Below are 23734 nucleotides of genomic sequence, written 5' to 3'. Positions count from 1 at the left end.
TAAGCCTCTCCCCGATGCTATTCAATCTTTATGTTGAGCAAGCAGTAAAGGAAACAAAAGAAAAGTTCGGAGTAGGTATTAAAAGCCATGGAGAAGAAATAAAAACTTTGAGGTTCGCCGATGACATTGTAATTCTGACAGAGACAGCAAAGGACATGGAAGAGCAGTTGAACGAAATGGATAGTGTCTTGAAAGGATGATATAAGATGAACATCAACAAAAGCAAAACGAGGACAATGGAATGTAGTCGAATTAAATCGGGTGATGCTGATGGAATTAGATTAGGAAATGAGACGCTTAAAGTATTAAATGAGTTTAGCCATTTGGGGAGCAAAATAACTGAGGATGCTCGGAGTAGAGGAGATATAAAATGTAGACTGGCAATGGCAAGGAAATCGTTTCTGAAGAAGAGATTTTGTTAACATCGAGTATAGATTTAAGTGCCAGGAAGTCATTTCTGAAAGTACACTCCTGGAAATTGAAATAAGAACACCGTGAATTCATTGTCCCAGGAAGGGGAAACTTTATTGACACATTCCTGGGGTCAGATACATCACATGATCACACTGACAGAACCACAGGCACATAGACACAGGGAACAGAGCATGCACAATGTCGGCACTAGTACAGTCTATATCCACCTTTCGCAGCAATGCAGGCTGCTATTCTCCCATGGAGACCATCGTAGAGATGCTGGATGTAGTCCTGTGGAATGGCTTGCCATGCCATTTCCACCTGGCGCCTCAGTTGGACCAGCGTTCGTGCTCGACGTGCAGACCGCGTGAGACGACGCTTCACCCAGTCCCAAACATGCTCAATGGGGGACAGATCCGGAGATCTTGTTGGCCAGGGTAGTTGATTTACACCTTCTAGAGCACGTTGGGTGGCACGGGATACATGCGGACGTGCATTGTCCTGTTGGAACAGCAAGTTCCCTTGCCGGTCTAGAAATGGTAGAACGATGGGTTCGATGACGGTTTGGATGTACCGTGCACTATTCAGTGTCCCCTCGACGATCACCAGCGGTGTACGGCCAGTGTAGGAGATCGCTCCCCACACCATGATGCCGGGTGTTGGCCCTGTGTGCCTCGGTCGTATGCAGTCCTGATTGTGGCGCTCACCTGCACGGCGCCAAACACGCATACGACCATCATTGGCACCAAGGCAGAAGCGACTCTCATCGCTGAAGACGACACGTCTCCATTCGTCCCTCCATTCACGCCTGTCGCGACACCACTGGAGGCGGGCTGCACGATGTTGGGGCGTGAGCGGAAGACGGCCTAACGGTGTGCGGGACCGTAGCCCAGCTTCATGGAGACGGTTGCGAATGGTCCTCGCCGATACCCCAGGAGCAACAGTGTCCCTAATTTGCTGGGAAGTGGCGGTGCGTTCCCCTACGGCACTGCGTAGGATCCTACGGTCTTGGCGTGCATCCGTGCGTCGCTGCGGTCCGGTCCCAGGTCGACGGGCACGTGCACCTTCCGCCGACCACTGGCGACAACATCGATGTACTGTGGAGACCTCACGCCCCACGTGTTGAGCAATTCGGCGGTACGTCCACCCGGCCTCCCGCATGCCCACTATACGCCCTCGCTCAAAGTCCGTCAACTGCACATACGGTTCACGTCCACGCTGTCGCGGCATGCTACCAGTGTTAAAGACTGCGATGGAGCTCCGTATGCCACGGCAAACTGGCTGACACTGACGGCGGCGGTGCACAAATGCTGCGCAGCTAGCGCCATTCGACGGCCAACACCGCGGTTCCTGGTGTGTCCGCTGTGCCGTGCGTGTGATCATTGCTTGTACAGCCCTCTCGCAGTGTCCGGAGCAAGTATGGTGGGTCTGACACACCGGTGTCAATGTGTTCTTTTTTCCATTTCCAGGAGTGTATTTGAATGAAGTGTAGCCATGTATGGATAAATAGTTTAGACAAAAAGAGAATAGAAGCTTTCGAAATGTGGTGCTACAGAGGGATGCTGAAGATTAGATGGGTAGATCACATAACTAATGAGGAGGTATTGAATAGAATTGGGGAGAAGAGAAATTTGTGGCACAACTTGACCAGAAGAAGGGATCGGTTGGTAGGACATGTTCTGAGGGATCAAGGGATCACAAATTTAGTACTGGAAGGCAGCGAGGAGGGTAAAAATCGTAGAGGGAGACCAAGAGATGAATACACTAAGCAGATTCAGAAGGATGTAGGTTGCAGTAAGTACTGGGAGATGAAGAAGCTTACACACGATAGAGTAGCATGGAGAGCTGCATCAAACCAATCTCTGGACTGAAGACCACAACAACAAGAGCGACAAGAAGAACAGCTATAGGTGTTTCATTTTCCTACAAAAATTGAGTACATTAACTACATTTCGTATGTAGCAATGTATGACCTAAGGTGCACGAAACTTAAAGTCATCGCGACTCTTACTTTCCTACTTTTCAGTGCAGTCTTTTCGAATTTCGTTTGGTGGATTACATATTTTCGAAGTATAACAGTAACTATGACCATTAAAGAAACGATAGCCACTACACCATGAAACGACTGAATGAGGCTATAAGATACGAATAAATCAACTTTTTTACCAAATACTTTCTTTAACAGAGATTGCAGAGCAGCTAGCATGTGCGCGTTGCTGCTCTTGCAATGTCGGCCAAAGCGAGCAAAGATTGTTTTGTTCATTCCTCTAGCAACTTCTGTTAATCAGTACAACGTTAAACCAGTCCAAAGATGCAAATTTTACGCTTTTACACTCGATGACTAGTTTCGGGGCGAGACCCAGTTTCAGATCATCGTAACATAGTCAAAAATCGTATTTCCGAAGACGTGAGAACCGTGTCAAAAATGTGCAACGAACAGCTACAGCGCCTACAAATATGAGTTATCTGCATGTGCTGTAAGTGTTCGTTGCACGTTTCTGACACGGTTTTCACGTCTGCGGAAATACAATTTTTGACTATGTTACGATGATTTTAAACTGGGTCTCACCCCGAAACTAGGCATCAAGTTAAAAAAAAGTAAAATTTGCATCTTTGGACTTGTTTTTCGGTGTACTGAAAGAAGTGGCACCGACATTGCTTAGCCCGGCACTGTTCATGCCCTGGCACAGACCTAAAAATACGTATTACACTGCTGACTTAAAATGAGATAGAAACACCGAGTGAGGCTGCACATTGGTTAGTACACTGGACTCGGAAGAACGATGGTTGAAGTCCTCGTCTAGCCTTCCAGGTTAAGGTCTTCTGAGATTTTCCTTGATCACTCCAGGCAAATACCGGGATGGTTCCTTTGAAAGGGCACGACATATTTTCTTCTCCATCCTTGAAACACGCCGAGCTTGTATTTCGACGCTAATGACTTCCATCTTGACGGGACGACAAACCGTAATCTTCCTTCCTTCCTTCCTTCCTTCCTTCGACAAAAGACGACAGAAAGTGTATTACTGGTTGCTGGAGCAACGTCGCCGTGCGGCAGGTGGCGTCGTGTTCCTGCGCGGGCGGAAGTGCGACGGAAGAGCCCGGGCAGCCGCAGCCACAGCAGGCCACGCCTCCGCTAGGCGACGACGCACGCTTCAGCGACAGCGACGCGGACCTCGACGACGAGTACCTGGACATGAGCGGGCAGCCGCGCGCGCGCCGGCACATCTACGAGACGGCGTTCGACTGCCGCGTCGACCGCGCAGCCGCCACCGACGACACCGAGGACATCGACCGCCTCTCCAACCACCCTGCACTGCACGGTTTCTCCAAGGTACAGTACGCCTGCTGCATTCCCTGTGCGCGTATTACTACACTCGTGCTCACTGCAGGATAACTGCAGAATGTGGTGCCACACAACGTGGCACTATACAAAACTGGCGCATAGGGAACACACACGACACAGATCTGTGAGTCCACGGTATTGGTGATAATTTGAGAAAACCTGTCCATTATAATTATCCGGGCTGTTATGCCGTGGTCGGTTGATGAATTCTGTGTCAATTCCCAACGTTTCGTCTCCGCCTGCGGGAGACATCTTCAAGGGGGTCTGTAGCTCGATAGAAGGTCCAACACACCCACTGGCTCGCTACTGACTGCTTCTAAATTCAGTGTCCGCGCGCTCCCGCGCCGTGGCGTGACGTCACGTGTTTTGAAAACGTCAGTGCAATTGGCCGCTGTCCGCTGCCATCGATCGCCGTTATCACCCAGTAGTGGACGGGTGGTACACATCTTCTTTAACACCGGCATCCATACACCGTTTAATTTCACGCCTTCCTCCTTTCGACTGAAATTATTAGGGTGTCTGACGATTTCGATTGCTTCCCTGTAGAGCCTTTCGTAATATCCGCTTGTGGCCGCTAGTACTTGCGTCTCCTCGAAATATTGTGCTCTTCCAAACGTTTTGATATGTTTATGTGGGTACCACTAATAGAACGGTTTCAAAACGTTTGGAAGAGCACAAGGGCAACTGTAGAAGAGGAGAAACGGAAGGATCAGCTGTTGCGAAGCCAGGGAACCACCATATTCGTTTGGAGGAGACGTAAGTACTAGCCGCCACAAGCGGATATTACGAAAGGCTCTACAGGGAGGCAATCGAAATCGCTAAACACCCTAATAATTTCAGTCGTAAGGAGGAGGGCGTGAAATTAAACGGTATATGGATGACGGTGTTGAAGAAGATGTGTACCACCCGTCCACCACTGGGTGATGGCAGACGCGAAAGAGTACAATTCGGATACAGAAGCGAATGCGGGCGGTCGGTCTTTAGGAAGCTAGGAAGTGAAAAGACTTAGAAAATTTCGCGTTGTGTGGTATCGCGGGACTTAGTCTCTGAGCGGTGAGCAGCCGCGCACCTGGTGTGAACTCTATCTTTCGCATAGTTAACGAGGTGGAGTAGTGGACTTGTAATTCGCGATGAGATTGTGAATGATCGAACTGTGTCAAATGGATGTGCGCCCGAATGTAACAGTACCTCTAAGTACGACCACTTTCGCTATTAGTTTGCATTCTGAATAAATATTATTCTAACCAAATCGCAGCCGTGTGGCCTACATCATTTATGGGCCGTTAATTTAGTTTCCGATATTATTATTACTGTTATTATATGTTATGTTAACTTTGTATTTCACAAACTTGCCATGCGACAGATAATTTAACCAAAGGGTCGCAAGTGTCTAATTCAGGGCGTGTAATGCGACACCTCCGGTTCAACACCTAGACGAGTTTGAGCCAAGACATTTCGACGAAGAGAAACCGCATGTGAGTCCGAACATCTTTGGGATTTTAGCCCGCAACATCTACATGAGCGCTCTGCAGATCTCACAAGTGCCTGGAAGGGGATTCATCGAATCACCTTTCACAATAATTCTCTATTACTCCACTCTCGAACAGTGCGCGGAAAGACGAACACATGTATCTTTCCGTGCGAGCTCTTCATTTCCCTTATTTTTTTATGATGATCGTTTCTCCCTATGTAAGTCGGCGTCAACAAAATATTTTCGCATTGATGATTGAAATTTCGTGAGAAGATTCCATCGTAACGAAAAATGGCTTTGTTTTAATGCTGTCCACCCCAAATTCTGTACCTTGTCAATGACACTCTCTTCCCTATTTCCGGATAATACCAAACGTGCTGCTCTTCTTTAAACTTTCTCGATATACTCCGTCAATTCTATCTGGTAAGGATCCCACAACTAGCAGCAGTATTCCAAAAGGGGACGGACAAGCGTAGTGTAGGCAGTCTCTTTAATAGATCTGTTACATTTTCTGAGTGTTCTCCCAGTAAAACGCAGTGTTTAGTTTGCCTTCCCCAAAACATTTCTGCGTGTTCTTTCCAATTTAAATTGTTCGGAATTGTAATTACTAGGTATTTAGTTGAATTTACGGCCTTTAGATTTGACTGATTTATCGTGTAACCGAAGTTCAAGGGATTCTTTTTAGCGCTGATGTTGATGACCTCTCACCCTTTATTATTTATGGTCATCTGACAATTTTCGCAGCATTCAGACATCTTTTCTAAATCGTTATGCAATTTATTTTGATCTTCTGGCGACTTTATTAGACGATAAAAGACAGCACCGTCTGCAAACAACCTAAGACGGCAGCTGAGATTGTCTCCTAAACCGTTTATACAGATAAGGAAAAGCAGAGGGCTTATGACACTATATCGGGAAACGCCAGAAATCACGTCTGTTTTACTGAATGACTTTCCGTCAATTGCTACGAACTGTGACATCTCAGACAGGAAATCACGAATCCAGTCACATAACTGAGACGATATTCCATAAGCACGCAGTTTCACCATAAGCCGCTTGTGTGTTACAGTGTCAAAAGCCTTTTGGAAATCTAGAAATACGGAATTAATTTGAAATCCCTTGTCAATACCAACAACACTTCGTGTGTGTTGTGATAGTTGTGTTTCACAAGAACGATGTTTTCTAAATCTGTGGTGACTGCATTTTCGTAAATGTTTCCCTTTCTGGCCGTTCTTAGATCCGTCATATTTAACACTGCTACGTCTCCTCGGCCACAAACGGCTTCTACTGCGTTTCCCTACGACGTAGGTTCTCGTCTGTCTCACTCGCACACTACAGCGCTTAGGCCTCAATAAAAAACAGACGCCTGTGAAGTTCCCCATCTCGTAGTGAATCTGCGCGCTTTGTGGCACGTGGTCCTGGACGACAGGGTTCGTTTCACAGTTCCTGTAGATTAGATTAGATTAGATTAATTATTCATTCCATAGACCCATAAAAGAGGGAATCCTCCTGGGTGTGTAACATGTCAGATAAACACATTACAAATGGCTCTGAGCACTATGGGACTTAACATCTATGGTCATCAGTCCCCTAGAACTTAGAACTACTTAAACCTAACTAACCTAAGGACAGCACACAACACCCAGCCATCACGAGGCAGAGAAAATCCCTGACCCCGCCGGGAATCGAACCCGGGAACCCGGGCGTGGGAAGCGAGAACGCTACCGCACGACCACGAGATGCGGGCTAAACACATTACAAAAATGTAATTAGAGAAACTTGAGTTTCATTAATTTTAATGATCCTCAGTCAATAAACAGTAAAATTATGTACATGAATTAAATTGAAACTTCTAATATTTACAGGTTTAATACCTACATCTGCTTTCATTAAATCCATCATTCAGATATTTGCTAGTTTCTTGGCTACTACAACCAAGTATTGTGAAAAATTAAAGTAAATTATTCATTTCAGTGATCCTCAGTTAAGAGCAGTCAGATTATGTGCAAGATTTAAAGTTAAACCTCCACTATTTACAGACTTAAGACTTAAATCTGCCTTCCATACATCCATCATTCACACAGTAAGTAGTTACTTGGCTGTTATAACCAAGTATTGTCAAAAATTAAAGTATAATTAATTTTCATTAAAATGGTCTACTGCACTTGTTGAGAAACTCATGTATGGAATAGAAGGAGTTGGCCACCAAAAATTCTTTTAAATTATGTTTAAATTGTGCCTTGTCTGAAACTAAACTCTTAATGGTTGCTGGTGAAAATATGCGTTGCTGAATACTGGACTCTTTCGGCCATATATTTAAATGAGAGCGCAATGCTCGTTAACTTACAATGTAGACGAAAACGCCGGGGTGGCCGTTGGGTTAAGAGGTGTGTGTGTGGGCGCGTGCTGCAGCCCAGCGCCACGCCAGCGGCCGCCGCCCCCGGAGTGGTTTCGCTGGCGCCGCGCGCCGGGCCCTCTGACGACCCGTCCGGCCTGGGCATCTTCACACCCAAGGACCTCCGGCGGCGCGTGCACCAGCGCCGCGTCACGCTCGTCGACGATACCAGCCTGTCGCGGGACCTCGACTCGCTCGACCTGGACGAGGACGACGAAGACGAGTCTCGCCCGGCGACTGCGGCCGCGGGCGCCGCTGCGGGGGCGGTGGGGGCGGCGCCGTCCCCGCCGTCTACGGCGCCGCTGCCCGCCAAGTTCAGCAAGCCTCCGGGGGCGGGCGCGGGGGCGGCTTCCGGCGCTCGCAGCGCGCCCTGCCTGCCCGCCTCCGCTCCCGAGTCCGGAACCACCGCAGGCCGCCTGAAGGACGCGCGGCTGCCCGTCAAGTCGCTGCGAGCCAGGGAGGTGAGTCCGCCGCGCTACGCTGCAGACGAGCGGCCGCCTAGCCTCCTCCATTTTTAAGACAAACAGAGTAGTACTGCTGAAAGAGAACCAACTGCAGAAAACAATCCCTGACGGGATAAGGAAGGAACGAGGTCACACAGGGTGATAATTGTTGAACTGTATCGGGGAAAAAGAAAACATAAATTAGTTTCAAACTACGGAGTGCACACACTTTATTCAACATGTAAACTTCAGTACAGATATTCATATTTAGATTACGACATGTTCGATATGCCTGCCATCATTGCCGATGATGTGGCGCAAACGAACAGCGAAATACTGCTTGACCCGCTGAAGTGTCGGAACATCGATCTTGTCGATGACCTCCTGAACGGCTATTTTCAGCTCAGTAATGGTTTTGGGGTTATCGCTGTACACCTTGTCCTTAATATAGCGCTACAAAAAGAAGTCACACGCGTTCAGATCCGGAGAATATGGCGGCCAATCGCCACCCAATCGCGACCCATGCCATTTGTCTCTGGGTACCCCAGAGCCAGAATGCGGTCCCCAGAGTGCTGCTCCAGGACATCAAACACTCCCCTGCTTCGATGGGGTCGTGCTCCGTATTGCATGAACCACATCTCGTCGAAATCAGGGTCAGTTTCGATAATTGGGTTGAAATCGTCTTCCAAAACCTTCACGCAACGTTCGGTAGTCACCGTGCCATCAAGGAACATCCACAGGAAATTGCACACCACACACTCACCCGATGAGGGTGAAGAAACTTTCGGTCGCGCAATGCGTATTGTCAGTCCATCAAATGCACTAATTTTGCTTGTTGACGCACTCATCCAAATGAAAGTGGGCTTCGTCGCTAAACAAAACCATGTGTGCACAATTCCCATCATGCCCCGTGGCCAGCCGTCCAGTTTAAATGTACTCACGCAAACCGTTCAGAAGTTACGACGATTTTATTTCATATAGTTCAATAATTGTCACCCTCTACATACTCCCGGAAATACCTTCCAATGGAGGTTCGCCCAATTCGAGGTAGAGATAAAATGTCTTTGGCAGTGTAGGTGTAAGTGTTTGAAAGCACACAAGAGACACACCAAATAAATGGTAATGCTCTGTCTGTACTAGCATTTTAGCTCCACAACTCAAGAAGGCAGTAATCTACTTAGATCACCATCGTATACAGGGACTGGACAAAAATATGGAAGCACTGCGAGCAATGTGTGCTTGAACATAAATGCTGATGCTGGCCAAGCCTGCGCGTGGTGTTGCTACATTTTCCTGGACTCAGGTTGGCGCGCCAGCCCCGGATCGAATCCTCCCGGCGGATTAACGACGAGGGTCGGTATGCGGCCAGCCTGGATGTGGTTTTTAGGCGGTTTTCCACATCCCGCTAGGTGAATACCGGGCTGGTCCCCACGTTCCGCCTCAGTTACACGACTCACAGCCATCTGAAAACGTTCGCACTATTTCATGGCTTACACTAGACGCAGACAGCTGGGGTACACAACCTACATCCCGGGGGGTTCGAGATGGCGGCAGGAAGGGAATCCGGCCACCCTCTGCAGCTAACACTGGCAGATCCGTAATAAAACGGCAGGCCCCACGTTGCAGAGGAATTAAGGCCCAAAGAAAGAAAGATAACACCTGTGCATTGCCGTCAGTAAGCTGCAAGTTTGGTCAAAACAGTGTTGTGTCTCGTCGTGTATGCATCATCTCCAAGTTAAATGAATTCGAACATGGACAAACTGTTGGTTCTTATATGGTGGATGCTTTCGTAACCAAGATAGCCAGTGTTTGATCTTTGAAGAGTCATCATATCTAACATTTATACCGCACACAGCAAAAGCGAGAAACGTCATCCGCTTAGTCACAATGCAGACAAATGTGTGTCTTGAGCCATCGTGGCAGCGGTTCAAAAAATGGTTCAAATGACTCTGAGCACTATGGGACTTAACATCTGAGGTCATCAGCCCCATAGAACTTAGAACTAACTAAACCTAAGGACTTCACACACACCCATGCCCGAGGCAGGATATGAACCTGCGACCGTAGTGGTCACGTGGTTCCAGACTGAAGCGCATAGAACCGCTCTGCCACAGCGGCCGGCTGGCAGATGGTCATTGAACAGAATTGTGACGAAAAATAGTATGACAGCTGCAAAAGTCAGCGCAAAACTGAATGTCGCATTCGAGAACTCTGTGACCACCAACAAAACACGAAGGCAGCTCCATAAGAAGGTAATTACAGGGCGAGCTGGAATTCCAAAGCCACTTAACGGCGATGCAAATGACCGTAACAGGAAACCGTGGTAACAAAGCTATGAAACCTGGACTATGGAGCAACATAAGAAAGTCATTTGCTCCGAATGGTCTTTTTCCACACTGTTTCCAACTTCTGGCAGAGTTTATGTCCCACGAGTGAAACATTGCGGGGGGTTTCCTGATGATTTGGACAGCCAGTTCCATGGGCTCCATGGTTACTCTGCAACGTCGCCGAGGATTGGGTGACCATTTTGGGTGACCAAGCCCACTCCATTTGTTTCCAATGGTGATTATGTGTTCAAAGGTGACAGGGCCCCTATGTACGCGTCGTCCAGTAGTGGCTTTGTGACCACGAGGATGAATTGTCGCATCTGCACTGACCACCACACTCACCAGATCTCTGTATTACTGAGTTTTTGCGGTCTGCTTTGGAGAGAAGTACGCGTCATCGCTATCAACGTCCATCACCGTTACCTGAAACTATCACTATTTTGCAAGAAAAAGGTGTAATGTTTGCTTGAAAACCATGCAACACCTGTATTTACCCATTCCGAGACGACGGCAAGCTGTTTTGAATACCGACGGTTTTCCTGTACCGAATTACGCATGGCAGTGTGTTCGGATTTTTGTTGTTGTTTTTTTTTTGTTTATTTTGTGCATCCCGTGTAGTAGCCATGGAACCTTTCGTTCCAACAAAGGATTAATGTCCATCATGGCAGGGAGTTAGAGTCATCAGCAGAGAGTGCAGATACCCCTGAATGCGTGGCATGGTGGATGGACGACTGATCTCACGACGCAGTCACCAATAATTCCAGGCCATAATTGAGGCTAAACAGCGCTGATGGTTCGTTGCTACCATACTATGAGGATTCTCTATAGTCAGAAGTTTGACGATACCGCCCGTCGTAAAGGTAGCCTCATCTGTGAATGGAAAGGGTGACGGAGATCCCAGCGACGAAGCCGCCGCCTCGGAGGCAAGTCCGTATGTACACTATTGGCCATTAAAATTGCTACACTAAGAACAAATGCAGATGATAAACGGGTATTCATTGGACAAATATATTATACTGGAACTGACGTGTGATTACATTTTCACGCAATTTGGGTGCATAGGTCCTGAGATATCAGTACCCAGAACAACCACCTCTAGCCGTAATAACGGCCTTGATACGCCTGGGCACTGAGTCAATCAGAGCTTGGATGGCGTGTACAGGTACAGCTGCCCATGCAGCTTCAACACGATACCACAGTTCATCAGGAGTAATGACTGGCGTATTGTGACGAGGCACTTGCTCGGCCACCATTGACCAGACGTTTTCAGTTGGTGAGAGATCTGGAGAATGTGCTGGCCAGTGCAGCAGACGAACATTTTCTGTATCCAGAAAGGCCAGTACAGGACCTGTAACATACGGTCGTGCATTATCCTGCTGAAATGTAGGGTTTCGAAGGGATCGAATGAAGGGTAGAGCCACGGGTCGTAACACATCTGAAATGTAACGTCCACTGTTCAAAGTGCCGTCAATGCGAACAAGAGGTGACCGAGACGTGTAACCAACGGCACCCCATACCATCACGCCGGGTGATGCGCCAGTATGACGATGACGAATACACGATTCAAATGTGCGTTCACCACGATGTCGCCAAATACGAATGCGACCCTCATGATGCTGTAAACGGACCTTGGATTCATCCGAAAAAATGACGTTTTGCCATTCGTGCACCCAGGTTCGTCCGCAAGTACACCATCGCAGGCGCTCCTGTCTGTGATGCAGCGTCAAGGGTAACCGCAGCCATGGTCTCCGAGCTGATAGTCCATGCTGCTGCAAACGTCGTCGAACTGTTCGTGCAGATGGTTGTTGTCTTGCAAACGTCCACATCTGTTGACTCAGGGATCGAGATGTGGCTGCACCATCCGTTATCTCGACTGCTAGTGATACGAGGCCGTTGGGATCCAGCACGGCGTTCCGTATTACCCACCTGAACCCACCGATTCCATATTCTGCTAACAGTCATTGGATCTCGACCAACGCGAGCAGCAACGTCGCGATAGCATAAACCGCAATCGCGATAGGCTACAATCCGACCTTTATCAAAATCGGAAACGTGTTGGTACGCATTTCTCCTCCTTACACAAAGCATCACAACAACGTTTCACCAGGCAACGCCGATCAACTGCTGTTTCTGTAAGAGAAATCGGTTGGAAACTTTCTTCATGTCAGCACGTTGTAGGTGTCGCTACCGGCGCCAACCTTGTGTGAATTCTCTGAAAAGCTAATCATTTGTATATCACAGCATCTTCTTTCTGTTGGTTAAATTTCGCGTCTGTAGCACGTAATCCTCGTGGTGTAGCAGTTTTAATGGCCAGTAGTGTAATAAGACATGCACACGTTCTAACTGATACAGATAGTGGCAGTTGTCGTGGAGCATGTTCCACAACAACGTCAGGCATACCCCGTGATGGCGGGCCACCTGCCTGTCACTGTCAAAGATCTTTTGTCTTCACCTTCAAATGGGTGTACCTCCCTTGCAATACGTTTTCTACTATATTTCAGTGCGACCTTTTTTCCTCCCTCTCCTTTTGGCGATCGTTCATTTAGCAAAATCACTCTAATGAAGTTAACACATTGTGCGTAGTGGGGCGATCACTCTGTTGTAGAAATAATTCAGAAGCCAGGATTGCTGAAATACTGTTTACTGGAAAACCGGTTTCAACACACTAAAGGTGCCATAATCGGATCTGAATGTAGCTTAACATTTATAAACCATTTGGTAATAACGATACATGAGGCAGACCAGCTGATACAAAATCATTGTCACAAAAAGATAAAAAACAATTGCTCTCATGGTCATTCTTTTCCATAAGATATGTTAAACCGAAGTCACAAGATAAATCTATTTGGTACATGAGCGCTGCTCGACTAACAACGGTCGGCATTACACTGTGATATTTTATCTTGTGACTTCGGTTTTACATATCTTATGGAAAAGAATGACCATGAGAGCAGTTGTTTTTTATTTTTTGTAACAATGATTTTGTATCAGCTGGTCTGCCTCATGTTTCATATCCAAATGGTTTATAAATGTTAATCTAGATTCAGATCCCATGATGGCACTTTTAGTATGTTGAAACCGGCTATCCAGTAAAAAGTATTTAAGCGATCTTGGCTTTTGAATAATTTCTAAAAAATCACTCTGTATACATGGTATTCATTTTAACTGAAGACATCTAAATACCTCGAAAACTAGAAATCTGATCAATGAAAGTTACAATTCCAAATTGTTTGTTTCCGAGGGGGAGGGGGGGATTCAATGATACAATACTAGGCCATCACCCCACAGCAGAGTGAACAGGTCCCTTGAAGCTTTCCAGGTTTGCGGAAAGCTAAGTTGGCCTGCTTTAACCAAGCTGTACTCTTGTTTCTCCATTGCGGCAGGATGAGCTGCATTAATGGTTGCAGGGGAGATAGGGGCAAACATCCAGAATGAGATTTTCACTCTGCAGTGGAGTGTGCGCTGATATAAAACTTCCTGGCAGATCAAAATTGTGTGCCGGACCGAGACTCGAAGTCGGGACCGTTGCATTTCGGGGGCAAGTACACTTGCCCACGAAAGGAAAAGGTCCCGAGTTCGAGTCTCGGTCCGGCACGCAGTTTTAATCTGCCAAGAAATTTCAGGGGCAGACATGTTAGAAGGAGAATTTGCACACCTCTGGTTTGCGCCACGTCAAATATCTTTGTCAAAGAAAATATGATGAATACTTGATCGTATTTCATTGTCAAAGAAAATGTGATAGTGTAAATTCCACCTTAACGGAATTTTGTATGTTAAAACGTTTTGCAGTTACCACGGCGCGAAATGCATCACCACCACCACCACCAGAACCACCACCCGCATCACCACCACCACCATCACCATCACCACCACCACCATCACCACGGGGGCGGCGGAGGCGGCGGCCGCCTCCCGCCGGCCGGCCTCGGCGTGCCGCCCCCGACCGCCGCCCCCGACCCCGCCCCGACGCCCACGCCGCCCCCGGCGCGGCCGCACGGGCTCATCCTCGAGTTCAAGGGCCGGCCGGCGGCGGGCAGCAAGTTCTCCAGCACGGAGAGTATGGCGACCAGCAGCAGCGGCGGCAGCCTCGAGTCCATCCGCTCCAGCACCAGCGAGGGCAACCGCTCCACCAGCAGCTCCGACAGCCGGCGCAGCACCTCGCTCAGCTCGCATAGCTCAGACTCCAGCGGCGCCGACAGGTAGGCCTACCTCACATCACACGCACCAGTCATCTGGACTTCATTTACTCACATCTGCAGAGGAGAAATGGTAAACGTTCTAACAAGGGGAGGCCTAGACACAGTCAACCAATTCCTCATATTTGGCAAGTCACTGTGGTAACCTAAAATGAAAGTGTCTAAGATACACTATATGACGACAAAAAAGACGCACCAAAAAGGAATAATTCGAATGGGACGGAAATCAGTAGATGTGATACGCATGTACAGATAGACAAATGACTACAAAAAAAATTTTCCAATGGGTCTCAGCACTATGGGACTTAACTTGTGAGGTCATCAGTCCCCTAGAACTTAGAACTACTTAAACCTAACGAACCTAAGGACATCACACACATCCATGCCCGATCGGTTTATACTGCTGAGCTTTACGCTGTTCTCCAGGCTGTCCACTACATCCGCCGCCATCAGCGGATACAGTATGTTATCTGCTCAGATTCTCTCAGCTCTCCCCTCAGTCTCCAAGCTCGTTACCCTGTCCACCCTCTAGTCCACCGGATTCAGGACTGTCTGCGCTTGCTCCACCTGGGGGGCGTCTCGGTGGCGTTCCTCTGGCTCCCGGGACACGTTGGTATATGTGGAAATGAGGCGGCCGATATGGCGGGCAAGGCTGAAGTCTCTCTTCTTCGGCCAGCTATTCAATCGATTCCCTTCGCCGATCTACGGAGCGTTTTATGTCGTCGTGTTGTTCTTTTATGGCACGCACATTGGTCGACACTTCCCCATAATAAATTGCGGGACGTGAAAGCTCTTCCTTGTGCTTGGACCTCTTCCTCCCGAACGCGTCGTCGGGAGGAGGTAATTTTAACTCGACTCCGGATAGGGCACTGTCTTTTTAGCCATCGACATCTTTTAAGCGGCGATCCTCCTCCACTCTGTTCCCACTGCTCTCAGCTGTGGACGGTAAGACACCTTTTAATTGAGTGCCCCTATTTTACTCCGTTACGCGCCCGTCTACAGCTGTCGCCTGATATATCGTCAATTTTAGCAGATGACACGCGCTCGGGCGATCGCGTTCTCGAGTTTATTAGCGCCAGTGAAATGACTTCAGTCATTTGAAGCTTTTTTTGGGGACAACCAACCCCTTTCTGTAGTGGATTTTTAAGCCTTCCTTCTGCTTTTAGTTTCTCCAATTTTTTGAGTTCTGTTCCCGTTGCTGCTGGTTTCCATTTTCGGTTTTTTACTGTTTCCTAAGTCACGGACCAGGCGCTAATGACCATAGCAGTTTTGCGCCCTAAAACCAAAACAAAAATCCATGCCCGAGGCAGGATTCGAACCTGCGATCGTAGCAGCAGCAGCGCGGTTCCGGAATGAAGCGCCTAGAACCGCTCGGCCACAGCGGCCGGATCCTTCCCAGGGATATCGTACCAAACTCCGTCCAGTTGGCGTGTTAGAATGCCAAAATCTCGAGCTAATTGGTGGGCACAGCCCATAACGCTCCAGACTTTTTCAATTGCAGAAAGATCGGGTGACCATGCTGGCCAAGGAAGGATTTGACAAGCACGAAGACAACCAGTAGAAACTCTCGCCTTGTGCGCGTGGGCATTAACTTATTGAAATGTAAGCCCAGGATAGATTCCCATGAAGGGCAGCAAAACGGGACGTAGAATATCGTCGACGTACCACTGTGTTGTAAGTGTAACGTACCGCAGACCATCAGACCTGGTTGTCAGGCCGTATGGCTGGGCGACATCCCAAGGCGTCTCCAGACACGTCATTGCAGCTCATCAAGGCCTGGCAGCTTATTGACTGGAGTAGAATTGTCTTCAGTGACGAGTGCCGCTTCGAGCTGAGCCCCGTTGACAAGCGAATATGTGTCTGGAGATGCCATGGTTCAAACGGCTCTAAGCACTATGGGACTTAACATCTGAGGTCATCAGTCCCCTAGACATAGAACTACTTAAACCTAACTAACCTAAGAACATCGCACACATCCATGCCCGAGGCAGGATTCGAACCTGCGACCGTAGCAGCAGCGCGGTTCTGGACTGAAGCGCCTAGAACCGCTCGGTCACAGCCGCCGGCGATGCCATGGACAGCGATGAGATACAAACTTGACTGTCGCCCGCCAATGAGCCGACAAGCAGGAGCGATGGCGTGTTTTGCCATTTTATTTTACAGCAGGATTCCTTTGGTTGTCTCCCGCGGCACCCTTAAGCCCAGAGGTACGTAGACAATATTCTACGCCCCGTTTTGTCGCCTTTCATGGGAAGCCATTCGGGCTTACATTTCAGAAAGATAATTCCCCCCTGCACACGGCGAAAGTTCCTACTGCTTGTCTTCGTGCTTCCCAAACCGTAACTTGGCCAGAAAGGTCGCCGAATCTCTCCACAATTGAGAACATTTTAAGCATTACGAGCAGGACCCTACAAACAGCCCAGGATTTCCATGATCTGACCCGCCTATTGGACATGATTTGGCTCGACATCCCTCAGGAGGACATCCAACAACTCTGTTAATTTTGCCAAGCCGAATAACTGCTTGCATAATGCCAAGAGGGGGCCAACGCGTTACTGACTTGTTCACTTTGTGGATCGCTTTCTCTTGAATAAATCATGCAATTTTTCTGAAATTGTAATCGTTTGTTTATCTCTACATGTACGTCACATCTGCCGCTTTTCGTCTCATTCGAAATATTCCTTCATGGTGCGTCGTTTTTTTCTTTCTTTTTTGTCTTGAGAGTGTATTTTGGTTCAATACCCCCTCGATTTTGAGAGAATATCCCCTAAATTTCAACACGCACAATCTACACAAAATTGACGGAATCAGTATACAATTGAAAACTGAGTTTTTTTCATCAGCATATGCGGGGTCTGCAAGCTCATATTTTTCTAGAAATCGAGGAAATAAACTGTTGCGATTGTTCCTTGCGTACTAATAAGTACACGCTGCTGAACAAAAGCGCCGCTGCCGTTGTGACCAAGACATTTCACTGGGGAACGAAGAAACCGTCTCCGATTCCCAAACAGATTCTGCAAATTTTTTATTTGTATTTTTTCCATATCGGAATTGGTAGAAGGGTTAATAAGGTAAGAAAATCGATAAGGAATTATAACAAGGTAGGCAAATTAATATTTCAAATGACTTTCATTAGTAAAGACTAAGATTTTAAGCCTCGCTGTACGAGAACAGTTCCGCATAAGACTACTGCAGATTTGTCACGAGGTATCGCAATCACTCAAGCACACGATGCTTCTATACAGTCAGGCGTGGCGCAGAATTTTATTTTGAAGCTTCAAAATTGCATCACCGGTGACGTTACGATACAGATTGGTATCCTACCTCTGTCGTGGACGTCTTCGCTGGTTTTTGTGGTTCAAATTGAAGCAAGATTCGTCATTGAAGACAGCTCTAGTCCAGTCAGTGAGACTCCACCCCGAAAATGTGTCTAGAGACTCCCCGTCCAACGATAAGATAACAGCCTCACTGTCTCTCGCCATACGGCCCGACAACAAGGAATGATGGTCTGGGATGCTCTTTCATAACAAGACCCACTTGGTATGCTTGCATAACGACCACAGCTGAACCAAAGCGTTATTTAATTGCTCAATTTGTGAGGGTCTTTCTCTTGAATGTATATCCAAATTTTCTGAAACTAATGATTTGTTTGTCTGTCCATGTACATCACATCTACCGGCTTCCGTCCCATTAGGATAATTTCTTTTTGGTGTGTCGGTTTTTTTTTCATATCGTGTATTCATATATCACTGAACATTCATTACTCGTTATGAATAAAGTTTTTATATGATTCACTGGTCGTTAAATAAATAAACGTATGATACAATTATTTTCTTTCTACACACTATCCGTATTCTTAACTTAGAAACAAAAGGCCCTTTTTCTAACAAACAAACGTATGCCTTTTCGTGTAAAAAAACCTTGACCTTGCACTGTTCTGTAAAATTACTTTCTTCTATTTCTTTTTAACAAGTTCGCTTTGAAAATTAATTGTTTCTTGATTCCTGCTGCTTCCTGCTGACGATTTTTATAACCACTGCCAGCCCTTTGTTTCATGGCATCGTTCAAAGAGCGCACCTTCTTCATCCAACGGATGCATCTCACGATAGCCGATGCTACCGCTGTTTAAGATTAAAAGGGAAAAATACTTTAGAGCCTTATTAGTGTATCAATGGTTCCCATTGCATTACTAACAAGTCGGAGAAGAGAAAAATGCAAAGAAAATAAAAATCACGTAACAGGTGCGTATACTGAAGCGACAGAAGTCGTGGGATACCTGCTAGTATCGCGTCGGAACTACTTCTGCTCGGCGCACTGCAACAAGCCGACGTCTCATAGATTCAACAAGTCGTTGGGTGTCCCCTGAAGAAATATTGAGCGATGCTGCGTCAATAGCCATTCATACCTGCGAAAGTGTTGCCGGTGCAGTATTTTGTGCACGAACTGACCACTCGATTATACCCCATGTCAGGCAATTAGGGTGGCCAAATCATTCGCTCCAACTGTCCACAATGTTCTTGAAAGCAATCGCGAATAATTGTGGCCCGGCGAAATGCCGTACTGTCATCCATAAAAATTCCATCGTTGTTTGGGAACATGAAGTCCATGAATAACTGAAATAGTCTCCGAGTATAACCATTTCCCGTCAATGTTGGGCAAACTTTGACCAGAGGACACGGTCCATTCCATGTAAACACAGCCCACACCGTTATGGAGCCACCACAGCTTGCACAGTGCCTTGTTGACAACATCGCTTCACCACACTCGAACCCTACCATCAGCTCTTACCAACTGAAATCGAGACTCATCTGACTGGGTCACGAGTTTCCAGTCACCTAGAGTCCAACCGATACGGTCACGAGCGCAGGAGAGGCGCTGCAGGCGATGTCGTGCTGTTATCAAAGGCACTCGCGCCAGTCGTCTGCTGCCATGGCTTATTGACGGCAGATTTCGACGTACTGAACTAACGGATACGTTCGTCGCACGTCTCACATTGATTTCTACGATTATTTCACGCAGTGTTCCTTGTCTGTTTGCACTGGACAACTACACTCATGCTCAAAAATTAAAGATAACTGCAGAATGTTGTGCCACACAACGTGGCACTACACAAAACTGGCGTTAATAGCATAGGCACATAGGGAAAACACACTACACAGATCTGTAAGTCCACAGTATTGGTGATAAGTTGAGAAAACCGTCCCGAAACACATGTGCTACAAAACGACACTGTCTCCTGCGCATGTACCCTACATTTATATGGGATATGATCACCATGTACACGTACACAGGCCGCACAATGGGTTTGGCATATTCTGGATCATGTGGTCAAGCAGCTGCTCGTGTATAGCCTCCCATTCTTGCACCAGTGCCTGTCGGAGCTCCTGAAGTGTCCTAGGGGTTTGAAGACGTGCAGCGATACGTCGACTGAGAGCATCCCAGACGTGCTCGATGGGGTTTAGGTCTGGAGAACAGGCAGGCCACTCCATCCGCCTGATATCTTCTGTTTCAAGGTACTCCTCCACGATGGCAGCTCCGTGGGGCCGTGCGTTATCATCCATCAGGAGGAATGTGGGACCCACTGCACCCCTGAAAAGGTGGACATCCTGGTGTAAAATGACGTCCCGATACACCTGACCTGTTACAGTACCTCTGTCAAAGACATGCAGGTGTATACGTGCACCAATCATAATCCCACCCCACACCATCAAACCACGACCTCCATACATGTCCCTTTCAAGGATATTAAGGGGTTGGTATCTGGTTTCTGGTTCACGCCAGATGAAAACCCGGCGAGAATCACTGTTCAGTCTATACCTGGACTCGTCCGTGTACATAAAACCTGGGACCACTGTTCCAATGCCCATGTACTGTGTTCTTGACACCAACCTTTAAGGGCTCTCCTGTGACCAGGGTTCAGTGGAATGCACCTTGCAGGCCTCTGGGCGAATAAACCATGCCTGTTCAGTCGTCTGTACACTGTGTGTCTGGAGACAACTGTTCCAGTGGCTGCGTTAAGGTCCCGAGCAAGGCTACCTGCAGTACTCCGTGGCCATCTGCGGGCTGTAGCGCCTGGACACGTTTCCTGTCTGCTGGAATCGTTGCCATAATCTTGAGATCACACTTGTGGCACACAGAGGGCCCATGCTATGACCTGCTGTGTCTGACCAGCCTCCAGACGCTCTAGTACTCTACCCCTCATAACGCCATCAATATGTGTTCTTCGAGCCATTTTCAACACACAGTCATCATTAGTGCGTCTGAAAACGTCTGCACACTTACTCGAGGCACCGTACTCTGACATGCACCAACACACTTCTGCGAATGTGGATTGCTGCCAGCGCCACCGTGCGACTACCGCATGGTCATACCCCGAGATGATTTAAACCCGCGAACCGTCCACCAGAGCGTTGTTTCACCATGTATCAGCAATATCCTCAATTTATGAGCATGAGAGTATAAGCAAACGCCGCTGCTCTCGGTCCTTAAGTGATGGCCGTCGGCCATTGCATTGTCCTTGGCAGAGGAATGGCTGCAACTTGGTATTCTCGGGACACTCTTTAGATTGTGGATCTCGTAATACTGAATTTCATAAAGATTACCGGAATGGAATGTCCCATGCATCTAGCTCCAGCTACCATTCCGCGTTCGAAATCTATTAATTCTCGTCTTGCGGCCAAAATCACGTAGGGAACCTTTCGACATGAATCATCTGAGTACAAACGACAGCTCCGCCAATGCACGGTGCTTCCAAGCCTTGTCTACAAGATTTTACAGCCATCTGTATATGTGCATATCGCAATCCCACCACTCCTTGGCCGCTCAGAGTGTGTTAGGACTAAGTATGTAGGCGTCGGACACTAAATGTACAACTTAAGCCATAGCTCTAAGGACATCGCAGGCTGCGAACCGTGGTGCCAGCTGATTAGAACGTTTTCATATTAGCCATTATCAGAACGTCTCGACAATGGCTAGAAGGCTTTAAGCCAAAATATCGCAAGAGGGAAATGATGTCCCAATTGCATGCCCAAAACCTTGCGAAACATTCAGTTCGTCAAAAAATCTCGACTGAACGTTGAGCGATTGGCAGGAATCTGTTCACCGCAGGTACCACCTGCCTCTGGGGAGCGGCATGCAGACGACGCCCGGCAGCGGCCTGAGCGGCGGCGTGGGCGGCGGCATGGGTCGCTTCAGCAACAAACTGCACATCCTGTCGCCCATTTCCGACAAGTCGTCGCAGGAGCCCGCCTCCTCCACCGAGACGTCGGACAATAACCGCAACAACAACAGCACGCGCGCCTCGCCAGAGGACCAGGGTGGAATTACCCCCACCAACGAGACCAACACCAACACCAACACCAACACCAACGTCACCGCCACCATCACCACCAGCAACGGGTATGTACCCTGCTCTCTTGTCCGACAGACTGCTCAACATAATTTTGCACCACCTGGATATCTGCGAATGTGTGTTAGCTTAGAGACGAGGGGAGATGCGAATGAAAGAGTGAGCCTTATGAAACTAGAACATTAATTTATGAAATAATTGTTACTGCTTCAGTCTCATTATATTAAAAATTGTTAGCAAGACGCGTTTCGGAAGAAATTTGTCATCAGGTGCATTGCAGCTACATGCACGTTGATCAGAAGTGTGATGGGGATTATTTGCTGCGAGTCCCACTGAGCTTATACACCTAAACTTAATTCTGTACAAAAAGATTCATTTATTTCGTGTATACCTAAGTGCGTTGTATGTTTAAATAATTTCTCCGTGGTCTTTACTTACATTATTAGTGGAAATTTGTTTGTCACTGAGAGCACAGTAATAAACACATCATCACTTAAGTGAAATTGGTCAAAAAGTGACATTTTATTATTAATATCTCTTAATAAATAAATTGGAACACGTATTATGTTCGAGTATAATGACTTTTCTGGAGACTAAAAATCTACTCTATAGGAGTCAGCATGAGTTTCGAAAAAGACGATCGTGTGAAACCCAGCTCGTGTTATTCGTCCACGAGACTCAGAGGGACATAGACACGGGTTCACAGGTAGATGCCGTGTTTCTTGACTTCCGCAAGGCGTTCGACACAGTTCCCCACAGTCGTTTAATCAACAAAGTAAGAGCATATGAACTATCAGACCAATTGTGTGATTGGATTGAAGAGTTCCTAGATAACAGAACGCAGCATGTCATTCTCAATGGAGGGAAGTCTTCCGAAGTAAGAGTGATTTCAGGTGTGCCGCAGGAGAGTGTCGTAGGACCGTTGCTATTCACAATATACGTAAATAACCTTATGGATAACATCGGAAGTTCACTGAGGCTTTTTCCTGTAGTATATCGAGAGGTCCTAACAATGGAAAATTTTACTGAAATGCAGGAGCGTCTGCAACGAATTGAAGCATGGTGCAGGGAATGGCAATTGAATCTCAATGTAGACAAGTGTAATGTGCTGCGAATACATACATAGAAAGAAAGATCTTTTATCATTTAGGTAAAATATAGCAGGTCAGCAATTGGAAGCAGTTAATTCCATAAATTATCTGGGAGTAGGTATTAGGAGTGATTTAAAATGGAATTATCATATAAAGTTGATCGACGGTAAAGCAGATGCCAGACTGAGATTCATCGGAAGAATCCTAAGGAAATGCAATCCGAAAGCAAAGGAAGTAGGGTACAATTTACTTGTTCGCCCACTGCTTGAATATTGCTCAGCAGTGTGGGATCCGTACCAGATAGGGTTGATAGAAGAGAGAGAGAAGATCCAACGGAGAGCAGCGCGCTTCGTTACAGGATCATTTAGTAGTCGCGAAAGCATTACGGAGATGATAGATAGACTCCAGTGGAAGACTCTGCAGGAGAGACGCTCAGTAGCTCGGTACAGGCTTTTGTTGAAGTTTCGAGAACATACCTTCACCGAGGAGTCAAGCAGTATATTGCTCCCTCCTACATATATCTCGCGAAGAGACCATGAGGATAAAATCAGAGAGATTAGAGCCAACACAGAGGCATACCGACAATCTTTCGTTCCACGAACAATACGAGACTGGAATAGAAGGGAGAACCGATAGAGGTACTCAAAGTACCCTCCGCCACACACCGTCAGGTGGCTTGCGGAGTATGGACGTAGATGTAGATGTT

General features: G+C 47.3%; 1 protein-coding gene across 1 annotated transcript in view; it reads left to right on the top strand.

Annotated features, from left to right (window-relative positions):
- LOC124623059 (SH2 domain-containing adapter protein B) overlaps window positions 1-23734 on the top strand; it is a 140367-nt gene that overhangs the window by 17254 nt on the left and 99379 nt on the right. The window contains exons 4-8 of the mRNA XM_047148852.1: window positions 3470-3745; window positions 7641-8084; window positions 14411-14592; window positions 21742-21958; window positions 23498-23516. Of these exons, the coding sequence (XP_047004808.1) occupies window positions 3470-3745; window positions 7641-8084; window positions 14411-14592; window positions 21742-21958; window positions 23498-23516 (1138 nt within the window). The remainder of the gene's footprint in view (window positions 1-3469; window positions 3746-7640; window positions 8085-14410; window positions 14593-21741; window positions 21959-23497; window positions 23517-23734) is intronic.

Source organism: Schistocerca americana, chromosome 7 (assembly GCF_021461395.2).
Source record: "Schistocerca americana isolate TAMUIC-IGC-003095 chromosome 7, iqSchAmer2.1, whole genome shotgun sequence".
Lineage (NCBI taxonomy): Eukaryota > Metazoa > Arthropoda > Insecta > Orthoptera > Acrididae > Schistocerca > Schistocerca americana.
This window is presented reverse-complemented; position numbering and strand designations above follow the sequence as displayed.